Below are 16,357 nucleotides of genomic sequence, written 5' to 3'. Positions count from 1 at the left end.
CAAACTAAAATTGATGAATTAATATGTTACATAACTGCCACAGTCCCCTGGTGATCTTCTCATTAACATTAGCAGCACTCTTACTGTGGTTTGCTCATAGGTGATATTTCATACTTATTGAGCTCTGGTGATTAAACTGCAAATTACTTCAGTTAAAAGTCCCGTCGGGATTTCATTTATAATTAAATCTATTATGGATGTTTTTCTTCATTATTTACTGATAACAGAAAGTCTAATCTCTCAGGTTAGAACAGAAAGACTGATCTCACAGGTTACAGATTTCATTTTGGCATTCTTTAGGAACCACTTCAAATGGATTTAATATGGACATGCACAGTGAGGAGGGCACAAATTAGCACGTGTGTTTTAAACATTTAAACATTTTCTAGTATAACAAAACTGATAGTATTATCCTACCAGCCATTTTAACACTATACAGTTGAAAACTAAATGTTATTATTATTATTATTATTCAATTATCATTATTAGTGACATTTAAATTCTTTTAATTCATTTTATTTCCTAAGTGCTGTTAAATGAAGACGATTTTTCAACACATTTTTTTTTACTTTTGTCTTTGCCGCGATGACAGCACTTAATATTTTATTAGTTATTTTTGCATGATACTAGTCTTCAGCTTAAAGTGCAATTTAAAGGCTTAACTTGGTTAATAAGGTTAACTAGATATGTTAGATTAATTAGGCAGCTCATTGGAAAACAATTGTTTGTCCTGTAGTAATTGAAAAATATATACATCTTAGCAGTTTTTTTTTTTTTTACATTTTTTAAATTATTATTATTATTTTTAAGTGCTCTGTTCTTCTCTATACTTTGAAGCAGTAATGCTTTTTTAGGTTTGAAATTACAAGTTAATCTCTTTTACCTTGAAAAGTGTCCGCCAGGCTGATGGACTGCGAGGAAAGGGCTGTTCTTAAGCCCCGCCCATCTGATGGTATAATGGTTGATTGACAGAGGAAAGCGTCCACTGAACTGCCACTCTGACCACCCTCTGTGTCCTCATTAGATAGTTCTGTGACATTATCTCTGCAAACTGCTTTATGGCCCTGACAAAAGACAGATTCAAGAATAAATCATACTATTTGATGTGGATTTAGTTTATTTCTGGTGTGAACATTGTTGTACCTCAGCTCCACACAGGCTGATATTAAAGAGGTGGTAGTATTTTGTGCCTTTGGCAGTGAAACTGGGCCCGTTCATGATGAAGCCAGCAGATGCCAGAGCGCTGAAGTCAAACTGAAGGGTCTGATTGTGGTCAGTGTGTGTGAACGAGCAGTCATTGAAACACACGCTGTGCTCCTGTGAAATTAAACATTCAAGACAGTACAGTCCCGATTACTATTCAATTACCACTATCAAAAATGTTTTTTTTTTTTTTGACTCACTAAGTAATTAGAATGAAGCACATTACGTTTCTCTATTTTACCATGTTTAAATACAATTTTTTTAATGTGAATAAATAACATTGCATCCATTTATATTGAACAGGATGTAGTTTCTCTTTATATAATTATATTTTTTATTTATTTTTTTCCAATAAAGTTTGGTCACCTAAAATCTTTTGGAACAGAAAGAGAAAACATTTGTGTGGTACTAAATATTGCGCTGTGATTTTAAGTTCTTTTTTTTTTATTAGTTCTAAGTTTGGCTTTGTAACTGACTAATCTTATGTACAGAGCATCCGTAAAGCATTCATAGTGCTTTATTTTTTCCGCATTTTTTATGTTACAGCCTTATTCCAAAATAAATTTAATTCATTGATTTCCTCAACATTCAATCATTCATTTATTTTTTCGGCTTAGTTCCTTTATTAAGCGATCATCCTGCTGTGAGGCAACAGCACTACCTACTGCGCCACCCAGTTGCCTTCCTTAAAAATTCTCCACATAATACCTCATAATGACAATGTGATAAAAGATATTTTGAAATTGTTGCAAATTTACTAAAAAATAATAAATAAATAAAAAAAACATGAAAAATCACATGTACATCAGTATTCACATCCTTTGCTAAATACTTTGTTGATGCACCTTTGGCAGCAATTACAGCCTCAAGTCTTTTTGAATATGATGCCACAAGCTTGACACTCCTGTATTTGGGAATTTTTGCCCATTCCACTTTGTAGTACCTCTTAAGCTCAGGTTGGATGGGAAGCGATGTGTACAGGCATTTTCAGATCTCTCAAGAGATTTTCAATAGGATTTAGGTCTGGGCTCTGGCTGGGACACTCAAGGACATTGACAGAGTTGTTGTAAAGCCACTCCATTGATTTTTAGCATTGTCCTTTGGGTCATTGTCCTGATGGAAGATGAACCGTCATCCAAGTCTGAGGTCAAGAGCACTCTGAAGCAAGTTTTCATTCAGGATGTCTCTGTACATTGCTGCATTCATCTTTCACTTTATCCTGACTAGTCCTTCAGTTCCTGCTGCTGAAAAACATTCCCACAGTATGATGCTGCCACCACCATTCTTCACTGTAGGGATGGTTATAGCCTGGTGATGAGCGGTGCCTGGTATTCTCCAAACATAACGCCTGGCAATTACTCTAAAGATTTAAATTTTAGTCTCATCAGACCAGAATCCTTCTGATGCCTTTTGGCCAATTCCAGGCGGGGAGTGGCTTACTTCTGGCCACTCTACCATACAGGCCTGATTGGTGGATTGCTGCACAGATGGTTGTCCTTCTGTAAGGTTCTCCTCTCTCCACAGAAGAATGAGTTATTGATCACCTCCATGACTAAGGCCCTTCTCCCCCGATCACTCAGCTTAGATGGCGGGCCAGCTCTAGGAAGAGTCCTGGTGGTTCCAAACATCTTCCACTTATGAATGATGGAGGCCACTGTGCTGTGGAACTTTCAGAGCAGCAGAAATTTTTATGTAACCTTCCCCAGCCTTGTGCCTCGAGACAATCCTGTCTCGGAGGTCTACAGACAATTCCTTTGTCTTCATGCTTGGTTTGTGCTTTGCCATGCACTGTAAACTCTGGGACCTTATATAGACAGGTGAATGCCTTTTCAAATCATGTCCATAAGCTGCTGAAACAACTTATAAATGATCAATGGAAACAGAATGTACCTGAGCTCAATTTAGAGCTATTTGGCAAAGGCTGAGAATACTTCTGTACATGTGATTTTTCAGCTTTTTAATTTTTATGTCATTAATGTCATTATGGGGTATTGTGTGTAGTATTTTGAGGAAATAAATTAATTGAATCCATTTTGAAATAAGACTATAACATAAAAAAACGTGAAAAAAGTTAGGCGCTTTCCAGATGCACTGTAAATTACATATAGGAATAAATTAAATTTTAAAACGCATTAATACAGAAAACAGCTCTTTTTAATTAAATAAATATATCTATCAAATAAAATGCAGCCCTTATAAGCAAAAACTCTTATTAAATTTAAATTTTGACCTGTATAGCACAAAATCACACACACAAAGAAAACTAGAATATTAGGTAATAATAATAATAATAATAATAATAATAATAGCAACCTCATCTGGAATGTAAAACTAGACAAACAGCATTTGAAATACCTTATTGCTTTTGCTTCCAGGCCCACACGGCTGGCACATTTCTTTGCCATAAATGTGGTGCCCAGAAAGGACGGTATTAGGAGGGCACTCGTGGCACTGGTTGGTCTCTTTATCAATGTAGTGTCCAGCTGGGCATGGCACACAGGAGGAACCAGCCTGCTGAGACTGCAGGGCACAGGCCCGACATGCAGACGCCACTCCATCCATAGCATTGCTCACAGTTATGGAGTAAATCTTCACAACGTCATTTGCATACTGACGCACCTTATGGATATAAGGAACAAACAACACATTCATACAACTGTTCTCAAATTTGATTGGCTGAAAGCCATGTCATATTCTGTAATATCAGCACTCGTACTGCCTTCACACCCTTGTGTATTTCTCCACCCACACAAATGCAAAGCAGATGACTGAACTCATGCAGTTAGACAACGATGTACTTTTAAGGCTTTTTAGGCAAGAATGTAGTTGTTTAGATTGCAACTACGCAGTTTATTTATAGGGATGGTTCCTTATCTAAAAATATGTTTGCTGCGCATTAATGGCTATCAGCCTGTCATATTGAGCAGAGCAAAGAAATTGACGGTTGACACACAGATAAATCGCGCTATTCGAGCCTAAATACCCGCACGAACATTTGAGTTTACTCGCTTCATTCACGTGTCAAAATCCACTTCATTCGCACGTCAAATCTGCTTCAGAACAGACACTGATTCGCGTGATGGGCAGGGCTTCTGTCTGCCCGGTGATTCTAGCTTTGTGGCTAATAGGCTAAAATGTATTTTATTGAGAAAATAACTTTATGTGCTTTATGAAGGCTGAAAACAGCATCGAATCATTGAGGCTTTTTTAGCGATGCTTCTGACTGAGCAGAGGCCATTCACTCAATTCGCATCATTCGCGCGTATCGTGCTGCAGGATGTCTTTTCGCTCCTTTGCATTGAGAGAAAAACTTTTAACAGCGCAAGTTTAAAGCTATAGCTGAACAAATCATAAGAGTACAGGTAAGCGACATTCACATCGATCTCTTTTGTTTTTTTTACCATAATTATCGAGTAGTGATTGCTTTGCTATGGCTTTTTTAGGATTCATTTTTGTAAAAAAAAAATCTGTTTGCGACCACAGGTGTAAATCCCAGGGGGGACAGAGAGAACATATGCACCCAAAAATAAAAACAAAATCAATAAATAAAAAACGCATTCTCTATTGTGAAAAATATATGCATGCATACCTAAAGTAATCGTGTAAGTAGGAAAAAAAAAAAAAAAAAGCAAAATAAAATGCATTTAGAAACATTTGAGTTCCCCCTCCCTCACAGTGGTTTGATCCACTGCCTGCTTTCCTAGCTCATCTCACCTACCACCCACATGGCTCAATTAATGTTGAACTAGAGTAGGGTGTTTTATTCCCTTTAAATAAACCAATTCTCTTTAAGGTAGCTGATGCAGACTCATTTATAAATTAGTTGTGGCAAAAATGCTGATCACCCAGGTAATTTTCCATGATTCTGCTTTATTTGCGATTTAAATATTACTTATCTAGTTAACGTTAGCTTGTTTGCAATAGCTAGTGCACTGCAACTAACACGAAAAGCCACGCCCCATGATACGTTTTATTTGTAACGACTTGGCATAATGTTAACTTGACATTAGCGGTAAAAATTAGCATATTGCTTAGCTGTGCATTTACTAAATGATCACTGAGCTACATCCAAACTGACCCCAATGTTTGATTTTTTACAATCAATTTATATTCTGTTCTTAAGTGTCTTAATTAATGTGGACACTTTGTATATATTGAAATACATTTATACATGTATAATTTAACTGTATTATTTGTGTTCCCTTTAAAAATTGCTCATGAGAAAATTATATATTTATTGTCCCCCCTCTCCTACTGTTAAATTGAATACACGCCCATGGTTGCAACAGAGAAATACTGGGAGATCTTTGTAGACTGAAGCTATTTCAGGTCGGTCAGCCTTATAATCTTAAAATGTAAGCAAACTCACCCGTTTTGTCATCACTTAGACATTACAATGCTCTACATTAGGCAGGAGAATCATTCAAACACTGGCTCTAAAGTAACGTGAGTGAATGAGCAACGGTTTCTGCTGTTCTGACCATCAGCTGCAGATGTGAATGAATGTGGAAAGAAAGTAGTTACTAATACAAAAGGTTTTTTGAGACTCTCCGTGTTTGATCTTTTAATATATATACACATGATTATGCCATTAAACTGTTGTATACATGCTATATCACACTCATAGCAGTGCAATATAGCTGTATATCGGCACTGATGGGGCACTCAAGCCAATGCACGCCTACCAACTGTGCTGATATACAAGCATATTGCGCTGCTACTCGTGTGATATTGCTTATTTATTATTATACAACTGTTCTGTCTGGTTCTCGAATCTGATTGGCTGATAGTCATGATATATTTAAGTAATATCAGCACCCGTACAGCCCCTTTACCCTTTGTGTATTACTCCGCCCAGATACAGCCAGAAACAAGCAGACACTACAGATCTAAAGTGTCAATAGAATCTTTAAAAGATGCTTGCTCAGCTGTTTAACTGTCAGCTAATGATTTGAATCTAACGCTGAAGAAAGTAGTTCCTCATACAATAGGGTTTTTGAGACTCTCCATGTTTGATTTTGTTTTTATATACACAATTATGCTACTCGTAGCAGTGCAATATGGCTGTATATTGGCACTGGTGGGGGCACTAAGCCTCCCACCATTGCTGATATACAGCCATATCACACTGCTACTCGTGTGACATTGCTCATGTGTGGCATTGCATGCATTTGTACTGACATCACTGGCCTGACTGGTTCGCTGGAAAGCCCAGGTGAAGGAAGCCGAAGTGTTTTCAGTCATGATGTGCGTGTAACTTTGCTTGGCTTTACTCCCTTCCCATGATTCGACCACATTCGTGATTCTTTTGTTTACATCCTGGAATGAGAACAAAAATCAATAACACAAGCAATTAAGTGTTTGACCTTACTGTATCAGTGTTTGTTTCTGCATACGTTTCAATTGGTCATGAAAGTGCATGATTAAGAACATTCCACCTGGTCTCAGGAGAAAGTGTAACGCATTGTGTGAAATTATTTATAGCAAAACTGCAACTCTCAGTATCTAAATCTAATGATAAAGCACAATCCTTCACCTGAACCACGGTTTTTAAAATATAAAGATCTGTCATTCTGTCTATCTATCATCATCATTTTTAACTGTAACTTGCTTAATTATTTTAGTGGGGAAAAAAAAGTGTTAAAACAGAGATAACATTAATTTGTTAATGTAATAAACTGCCTGTGGGCTTTCTATGATTTTAAGATTTCCTTTTTTATGCTTTCTTTGAAAAAAACCTCATATTCATTTTCATTTATGTTTGACATTTTTTAGCAGAGTTAAGGTGGGGAGAAATTACATTTTATTTTGGATTTATGCTTTTTGTAAAGTTGCCTTGCTTTTAGATTTATTTGTTCTGCTTTGTTTTAGTGAAAGGGATTAAAGTAAATCTTTTATTATTATTATTATGACCTTCATGTAACACCATATTGTTACGATGTTAGCTTTTTATTAAATTTTCTTAATACTATTCTGGACACCTTTTAAAACAATTTTTCTACTACTCATGTTATATTATGAACAACTAATCTTTATTTGTAATAATTTGTAAAATGAATAACTTATTACAGACTGTCATGAAAGTGTGTTGACATGTCAAAATAACCCTTATGTATGTTTAATGTAGGGATGGCTATAGATTTTCTAGACAATAACATAATGAAAACACTATATATGGAAGCCAATAACCATATAAACCAATAAATGAAAATTCTGATATAATTATTTTGAGCCTGACTACAAAAATTAAACAATTCCAAATGAAATGGACCACTAATTTTATTTTAAAACTACAGAAAACAAAATGGCAGGGAAGGAACTGAACAACTCCCACACTGGACAACATCTTGTCTTTCTTAGAATAAAGCATCATTTATCAGCTAAAAATGTATTTTTATCAGACTGAAAATTATAACATTCAAAAATTAAATATGTTATTTGTTTGCCAATATTGTTATAGGCATGATATATAAATGACTAGTCACACATATAGTTGAAGTCAGAATTATTAGCCCCCCTGTATGTAATTATCCCCATTTTCGGTTTAACAGAAAATTAACATTTCTAAACATCATAGTTTTAATAACTAATTTCTAATATCCGATTTATTTTATCTTCAACATGTTGACAGTAAATAACATTTTACTAGTTATTTTGAAAGATGATAGTATTCGACTTAAACTGACATTTAAAGACTTAACGAGATTAATTCGATTAACTAGGCAAGTTAGGGTAATTAGGCAAGTCATTGTATAAAGATGCTTTGTTCAAAAACAATTATAGCTTAAGGGGGCTAATAATATTGACCATAAATTGATTAAAAAAAATAATAATAATCTTATTTTTTTTTCCAGAAGAAAAAATATTATCAAAAATACTGTGAAAAATTCCATACTTTGTAAAACATAATTTGGGAAATAAAAAAATAAAAAACTTTTGATTTCAACTCTATATCCATATACATTAATAGTTTCACAATCCCATATGAACACACTCACCATCATAAAGTAAAACTCGCAGTCGGCTTTACAGCTGGTTTCAAACTCAAACGTGATCCGGCCAAACTCGCTGCCGGACGCGGCTCGAACTGACAAGGGCAACCTGATATTATAAACCACACAGATTCCTCTTTACACAGAGAGACGTGGGTAATGATAAACAAGTCTAACGTACTATTCAATTAATATATTCTTTTAATACCATCGCAAGCAGCAGAAGAGGTGATGTACAAGGCTTAACCATGCTAAACATACAAGGCTTTAATGAGCTTTAATGAGCACTTGAACGGTGTAGTTGTGAGGAGGTGGACAAGTGCTTGAAGACTCACTTGAAACCGGGCACTCTGAGAGTTAATATGAGATAATCATTATCCGAACGACCTGCTCCTGATTGGATGTGATCACCGGCTACTTCCCAACCTAAAACGCACAAGATGTACAAGATATGAAGATCTTTAACACAAATGTGCACCGAAGCTGAAACCACATCTTAAATATTTTTGGTGGGGATTTAAGGTAATGAAAAATAAAACAAACAAAAAAATAATAAGAGATGAGAGGCTCAAGAAAAAAAAATGTGCAGAAAAACAAAATGGATTCAATTGTATTCCATTAGGTGACGTAGGATTTACGCTATACATTTAATGTTAAACTGCATCACAAAAGTTGTCAGTGTTTTAAAATGTCCATGATATAAAGCCGCTCTAAAATATTACATATTTGCTACCATAATTCAATTTGAGCTTCTATGTGATCGCTAAAGCGCCTTCATTTGATTGGTCATCTCAGTTATTTTAACATTGTCAGACTATTAAGGCAAAGCAATTCTAAAATAATAATTCTAACAACAAGTTCTCTATAAGCAATATCAGATATTGGTGTGGATAATTTTCAGTTTCAGATAAAAATTTCCCCTCATGATGTTCAAATCACAGGAATGTGTAAAAAGCAATGTAGAAAAAGCCAATTTGTTTATCAGTGACGCAACAGCGACATCTGGCAGCAACAAGATGATAAGATTCGAAGGCTAAATATGTTTGATTGGGAAAATAAATAACAAAAATGACTGAACAGTCGACAGAATGATAGAACAATAGAACGATATATAGAACAATAGAGAGAATGGCAGATAGATAGAACAATATAAGTTCAATAGAACAAATAGAACGATGAATAGAATGAAAGAATGAAAAAAAACAGATATAACAATGGAAAATAAACAATAGATATACAGAATGAAAGAACGATAGATAGAATGAAAGAACGACAGATATAATGAAAAAACGATAGATAGAATTAAAGAACAATAGATAGAACGACAGAACAAGAATGATAGAACAAAATAAAGACAGAACAATAGAAAGATAAAACAATAGATAGGTAGAAGGATAGACAGAATGATAGAATGAAATAATCATAGATATGGCAACAGATGGAATGACAGAACGATAGATGGAATGAAATTATAGATAGAACAATAGATTGATAGACAGATAGAAAGATAGAATGAAATGACAGATGAAATGAAAGAATGATAGATAGAAAAAACGATCGATGGATTGATAGATAAAATGAAGGATGGATGGATTGACAGACAGAACGATAGATTGAACACAGAACAATTGACAGAACGATGGATGGATGGATGGATGGATGGATGGATGGATGGATGGATGGACAGAATGATAAATAGACCACAGAACTATGGAACGATAAATATAACGATAGATAGAACAAGATAGAATAAAAGATAGATAGAACAATAGATGGAATGATTAATAGAATGAAACAATGATAGATTGATAGGTAGAATGAAATTATAGATATAAATTATAGATAGATCAATAGATTGATAGACAGATAGAATGATGAATAGAATGAAATAATGACAGATGGAATGAAAGAATGTTTTATAGAAAGAAAGAATGATAGATAAAATAAAAGAATGATAGATAGAAAAATGGATGGATGGACAGACAGAACGATAGATAGAACACAGAAAGATTAACGAAACAAAATGATGGAATGATAAATAGAATGATAGATAAAATGATAGAACGATGGCTGGATGGATAGATGTATGGATACACAGACAGATAGACAGAACGATAGATAGAAATCAGAACAATTGACCGAATGATACATAGAATGATGAATGAATGGATGGATGGAACTACAGTAAGTGCACTGCTAGCATGCTAACATTCTCTAGCTAGAGAAAGCTAGTTTTATTTCATAGGCAGCATGTTCGGTCACTGCAGCAGAGAAGTTTAAAATGTTACGCGAGCCTCAAACTGAGCAGCATTAATATCAGATATTGGGATGAACATTTTGACTTTTCTACTTGTCCTCCTCAAGGTCCATAAGTGAATATACGGCTGTGATGTACACATAAAAAGAGAACATGTACTGTCTATTTTAGTTCATCATTAAAGCAACAGCGACATCTAGCATTAAAACCAAGCATTACAGCCATATGCTGCAACATAATCCCACAGCGTTCTTCTTGTGTAATCTCTCACCATTCAAGCCATCACAATTGTTGTTGGCCACGTTGAAGCAGGATGTCTTCATGTTGGCAGGCAACACATTCCACCACTTGTACTCATACCCGAGGACAGGCTCCGTGCCAGCTGGACAAGGCTGGCATGCTACAGATGCCACACAATCCGTTTAATATCTTGGCAATTTATTTTAAAATTATGTTTGTGCTTCTGAAATAATCACGGTTTAAACGTCTTCAGGTGATTTATTACCTTTGACTCCGTCAGAGTAAGATCCGGGTGGGCACGGAGAACAAGTGGCAGTGTCGTTGTTATAAAAACCAGGATTACATGGTGGACATGGCTTGCGTTGACCAGAAGGTGGCAGTGTTACTGCATCAGGAGCAGAATCCAAACAGATCTGAGGTTCTACCCACTTATATATGGCCCGAGTCTATAAGAAATACAAAGTTTATACATTCAGTTATTTCATTGATAACTTGAGTACAGATGTGGTTGTTTGGTATGTACTTTTAATTATTTGTTTACCTTTCCATCACTATCACAGGTGCTGTAGGTCTGAATGTAGTCTTTCTCGGTGCACGGAGGTCTAGTTTTGCACATGGCAGAGCCTTCTGCTGTTTATTGTCAGAAACGGAAGAGTCAAACATCACACACATAGCAGAGACTGAAAGACAAGATTAATAAAAGGGTTTTGCTTAAAGAATTGTTTATCATACTTGGTAAAAACTTGTGTTGAACTTTATAGCCTCTAATAAATATATGCAAATATTCAAGCAAGCAAAATGAAATATGATTTTATTTAGCATTTATTTATCATTTTTCTAATTACAATTATTTATTAAGGAAGAAATACCCATAAAAGTCCTAAGAGGCCACTCATTAAAATATTTTTTCTCTTGTTTTCTCGTGATAACAAACTAGTAATTTTAGTATTGTCAACAAAACGTGTTTCTCGTAATCATGACTTTTAAATTCTTGTGATCTCAACATAACAAAAAGTTGTTTCTAGTTACCACAACTTATTTTTTGCTTTTAATAATAATAATAATAATTATTATTATTATTATTATTATTATTATTATTATTATTATTATTATTATTATTATTATTACATTACCTGCCCAACTTTCTGTTATGTCAAGATCACAAGCAAATTAAGTCGTTATTATGAGGAAACAATAAAGAAAAACGAAAAACATTTTATTGCATGGCCTCTTAGGACTTCCATAAAAAAACTGGTAATTAAATAAAAATAAATTTAAAATGTGATCCTGGGCCACAAAACCAGGGTTATGCTGCACAAGTATGTGTTTTTGCAATATCCAAAAATGCATTGTATGGGTCAAATTTATAGATTTTTTTTTTCATGCAAAAATAAATAAATAAATAAATAGAATATTTAGTAAAGATTAAGTTCCATGAAGGTATTTTGTTAATTTCCTACTCTAAATATATAAAAACTATTTTATTAGTTATAAGAATAGCTACAAACTTGATTTAGACTGCTTTTATTGGAAAGTCATAGTTGGTCAGCTTTTGTATGATTTGGAAATGTTAATTTCCAAAAGTTGACAACTCTGATTGGTTTTGGTGTCCAGGGTCAGATATAAACTTTGAAAAATAAAATTTAAGTATTAAGTATTGATAGAATGACATGAACATAACTCGAATAAAGATTGAAGGGTAGATTGATGGAATGACAGATGGATGGATGGATAAAATGATAAATAAAACGACAGATCGATGGATGAAATGATAGATAGATGAAAGGACAGATCAATGGATGAAATGATAAACAGAACAACACATGGATGGATGAAATGACAAATGGATAGAAGGATTAAAGGATAGACGGATAAAACGATGGATGGATGGATGAAATGACTGATGGATGAATGGATGGACTGATGTAACGACAGATAGATGGATGGATGGATAAAACGGCGGATGAATGAAATGGCAAATAATGGATAAAATGATAGATGAATGAAATGACGGACAGGCGAACGAATGGATAAAACACAGTTGGACGAATGGATAAAACAATAATACGATAGATGGATGGATGGATGGATGGATGGATAGATAGATAGATAGATAGATAGAACAACAGATAGATAAATAATATATAGAACGACAGATGTCTGTGTGGTTTTCATAAGCATAAGCTTTATGCACTTACAGGCGTAGTGTGTTTTTGTGTTGCAGGGTGTACAGGAGCTTGCCCCACGGCCAGAGTATGTGTCCCGTTGACAGGAATCACACGAGGACGAGCCTGGGCTGTGACTGAAAGTACCAGGCTTACATGGGAAACACTCTGATGTGTACGCCACACCTGAAAGAGAGAAAAATCACCCCGTTGTATAACCTTCTATGAACATTTTCAGATTAGAATGTAGCAGAATGAATAGAATGTCCTCACCTTCAATCCAGATGTTCTTCAAAAGCACAGGTTTGACTGCTTTAGAGCCGAGCAAGATTCTAGTAGTTCTCCAGTACAGGATATTAGTGCCAGATTTAAGATTCACCTGATCATACGAGGAAGAAAACGTCAATTCAATCCATCTGTATTTCTATAGCACTTTTACAAATGTAGACTGTGTCAAAGCAGCTTAACATAAAAGTTCTAGTAAATTGAAACTGTCAGTCCAGTTTTCAGAGTTGAAGTTCAGTTTAGTTCAGTTCAGTGTAGTTTAATTTTCACTGCTGAAAGTCCAAACACTGAAAGACAAATCCATCAATGCGCAGCTCCACAAGTCCCAAACCAAGAAAGCCAGTGGCGACAGTGAAGAGAAACAAAACTTCACCAATTGACAAAAGTGAAGGGCGAAAAAACTTACAGAAATGACTCAATAACAGCACTGAGAAACTGAAAATAACCCTGTTAATTTACAAGTTTAAAGAAAGGAAATATTGCATAATGTTAAAAGGCAATTCAATTTTAAATATGTTGTGTTGAGCATTCTCTTGCCACTTTCATTTAAAGAAATTTGATAAAAATGCATCAGAATTTCCACAAAAAAATACTCAACAGCACAACTGAGTTAAGAAAAGTGCAAATCATCATAATACAATGATTTCCTGTGGATTATGAATAATTGAAAACAGTGGAATAAATGCTACTTTAGTTTCAGGGGGGAAAAAAAAGATTTCAATCTATTAGTTATAATTAAAGACAGAATATCTGAGGACATTTTCTGCTAATTCTGCACAAAAAAAAAACAAAAAAAAAACAGGTGGATTTATGTGGAAAAACAGCAGATTTATGTGGAATGATTTTTTGTAGTAAATAAAAACTTTATATATTACAGTTTAGCCAATTATATTTCAGCAACCCGGGTTGCCTTACTGGAAAACTGTGTATTTGAATGATTCAGTCAGAAAAGCTCTCAAAGTGTGAGTCTGTGACTGAAATGAGACCCCCGGTGGACAGTAGCAGACTCCGAAATGAGATGCAGATTCACAGTTCCACATGAGGTGGTTATTAATTAGCAAATAATATAAATATTTTAGGTGAGCAGGTGACAATGTAATCCCGTGTCCTAACAACCCGCTATGTGACATTTGCGGTAATAAGCAATTTGGCTGTTTGCACCAGACAAAACACGACCGAAATGTAAATTAAGCCATTCAGAAGCACAGAATATGCACTCGCTCATGAAACGGTAAGGTTAATAATTTAATTAATACACATTAAATCTCTTTGACATTATTATTTTTACATGCTGAATGATTGATATTTGTTTAGTAACTCAAGTCACAGGTCTAAAGTTTAATTTAAACAGTTTATTGTATTTTCAAGATCTGAGGTGAACTATCTGCTGCTGCAACCAGTAGTATGGCAATAAATGTCATATAAAATGGCATTCAAATTCACAATATTAGCATTTAACACAAAGTACATGAGGTGTACCTGAGGTGATCATAGTTCATCCTGTTTTCAACGCTGAGAAATAGCTGTTTCTAAAATACGATTTCAGGTCTTGGTTAGGGACAAAAACTCCTTTTAGTATGAAAAATATTCCTTTTATCGTGTGCCGTTGCTTTTAGATAGAAAATGGTTTAAATCAGCCTTTAGACTCGATAGTCAGGCACACTCGCATAAATCTGGCAACCTACACTTGCATGTGTTTTGATCCAGAAGTGCAACACCTAGTTTATCCACTAGGTGTCAAACTTACATACTTAACCTTCAGATAAACACCACACATTCATTTAAAAATATTTTTATAAATCTGACAGAATTCAAACTTTTGACAACAAGTATGCAATTTGCAAGCATGAGTGCACACAAAACTAAAATTATACATCAAATAAATAAGATTTTTTTTTTACTTACACTATGTGCTCCCCACTCTCCATGATTGGTCAATTTGATCCATTTATTACTTGAATCCTGGTCCATCTCTTGACACTGATCGTTCTGAATCTGTCCAAAAAAATGTTCATTTGAAGGGGACATATTATGCAAAAATTCAATTCAATTCAGCTTTATTTGTATAGCGCTTTTACATTGTAGATTAGGTCAAAGCAGCTTCACATAAATGGTCATAGTAACTGGATTGGGGTATCCATTTTTAAACATGATTTAAATTTGTCTATAAAAGATATATTTCTGTATTTCTCGGATGATGGTCATGCTCTCGATCTTATTGTAAATTTTTTGTGTTACACTGTAAATTTTTTATACACAAAAATAAGTTTCTAAAAACAAACCCTGTTTTTAATACTTTCCTTGTTGAAATTTCGTATAATATTGAATCTCTTAAGCTTATTAATAATAAGAAAAATAATAAGTTTCTTAAAGCTTATGACAATCTTTTTTGTTAATGTTTGAGGCTGTGTATTTATTTATTTTTCTCTTTGTCTTCTTTCTTATTTTTTGTTATTGTATTTTTTCTTCAATGCAGTGATGTTATTATTCTTCTACTCAATAAAAAAATAAAATAAAAAAAAAATAGTAACTGGATTAGGGTGGTTCAGTTTTTAGTGTTTAAGTTCAGTTCAGTTTAGCTCAGTTCAGTGTAATTTAAAATCATTACTGAGAGTCCAAACACGGAAGAGCAAATTCATCGATGCGCAGCTCTACCGATCCTGAACCATGCAAGCCAGTGGCGACAGTGGAGAGGGAAAAAAAAACTTCACTGATGGGAGAGTGAAGAAAAATAGGGAAGTGAAGAAAAAAATCCCTTTCATAAGGAGTTTAAACAGTTGTGTGGCCACAATCTGTGAATATAACCAGCTTCTAATGGTAAAAATGTATTCATTTCATTTTTTTTTTTAAATCACACCGCAGAAACACTTTGATTGATATCACCCGTTGTATGTGTCATCAGAGGAAGAAAGCCCCGCCTATTAGTGAAGATCTCTCCCTCATTAGCATAGTAAATTAAGCTTGTTTTTGAATTTGCCACTATGCTGACACACAGGCATTTGTAACTCCGCCCTCTTTTGAAAAAGAGCACAATTTTATTTGAATTTAAAGCGACGGCCCCCAAAATGGCACAATTAGGATCAAAGCCTAAAATAGGCGGTTTTAAAGAGTTATAAAACATTATACAGGTAATATTTTGAGCTGAAACGTCACATACGCACTCTAGGGACATCAGAGACTTATTTTAGATTGTGTAAAAAGAGGTATAACAGGTC

The 16,357-nt window shown here is 34.5% G+C and overlaps 1 protein-coding gene across 4 annotated transcripts in view; it reads right to left on the bottom strand.

Moving 5' to 3' along the window:
• Positions 1-16,357, bottom strand: part of elapor2a (endosome-lysosome associated apoptosis and autophagy regulator family member 2a) — a 39,362-nt gene that overhangs the window by 12,879 nt on the left and 10,126 nt on the right. For all 4 annotated transcript variants that reach the window (NM_001089407.2, XM_087292309.1, XM_087292311.1 and 1 more), the window contains exons 5-16: positions 15,048-15,137; positions 13,131-13,236; positions 12,891-13,043; positions 11,234-11,322; positions 10,958-11,138; positions 10,724-10,852; positions 8,531-8,621; positions 8,202-8,304; positions 6,385-6,522; positions 3,559-3,822; positions 1,144-1,317; positions 884-1,064 (exon numbers count right to left, since the gene is read on the bottom strand). In NM_001089407.2, coding sequence (NP_001082876.2) covers positions 884-1,064; positions 1,144-1,317; positions 3,559-3,822; positions 6,385-6,522; positions 8,202-8,304; positions 8,531-8,621; positions 10,724-10,852; positions 10,958-11,138; positions 11,234-11,322; positions 12,891-13,043; positions 13,131-13,236; positions 15,048-15,137 — 1,699 coding nt within the window. The remainder of the gene's footprint in view (positions 1-883; positions 1,065-1,143; positions 1,318-3,558; positions 3,823-6,384; positions 6,523-8,201; positions 8,305-8,530; positions 8,622-10,723; positions 10,853-10,957; positions 11,139-11,233; positions 11,323-12,890; positions 13,044-13,130; positions 13,237-15,047; positions 15,138-16,357) is intronic.

The sequence above is a fragment of the Danio rerio genome, chromosome 18 (assembly GCF_052040795.2).
Source record: "Danio rerio strain M-AB ecotype USA chromosome 18, GRCz13ab, whole genome shotgun sequence".
Classification (NCBI taxonomy): domain Eukaryota; kingdom Metazoa; phylum Chordata; class Actinopteri; order Cypriniformes; family Danionidae; genus Danio; species Danio rerio.
This window is presented reverse-complemented; position numbering and strand designations above follow the sequence as displayed.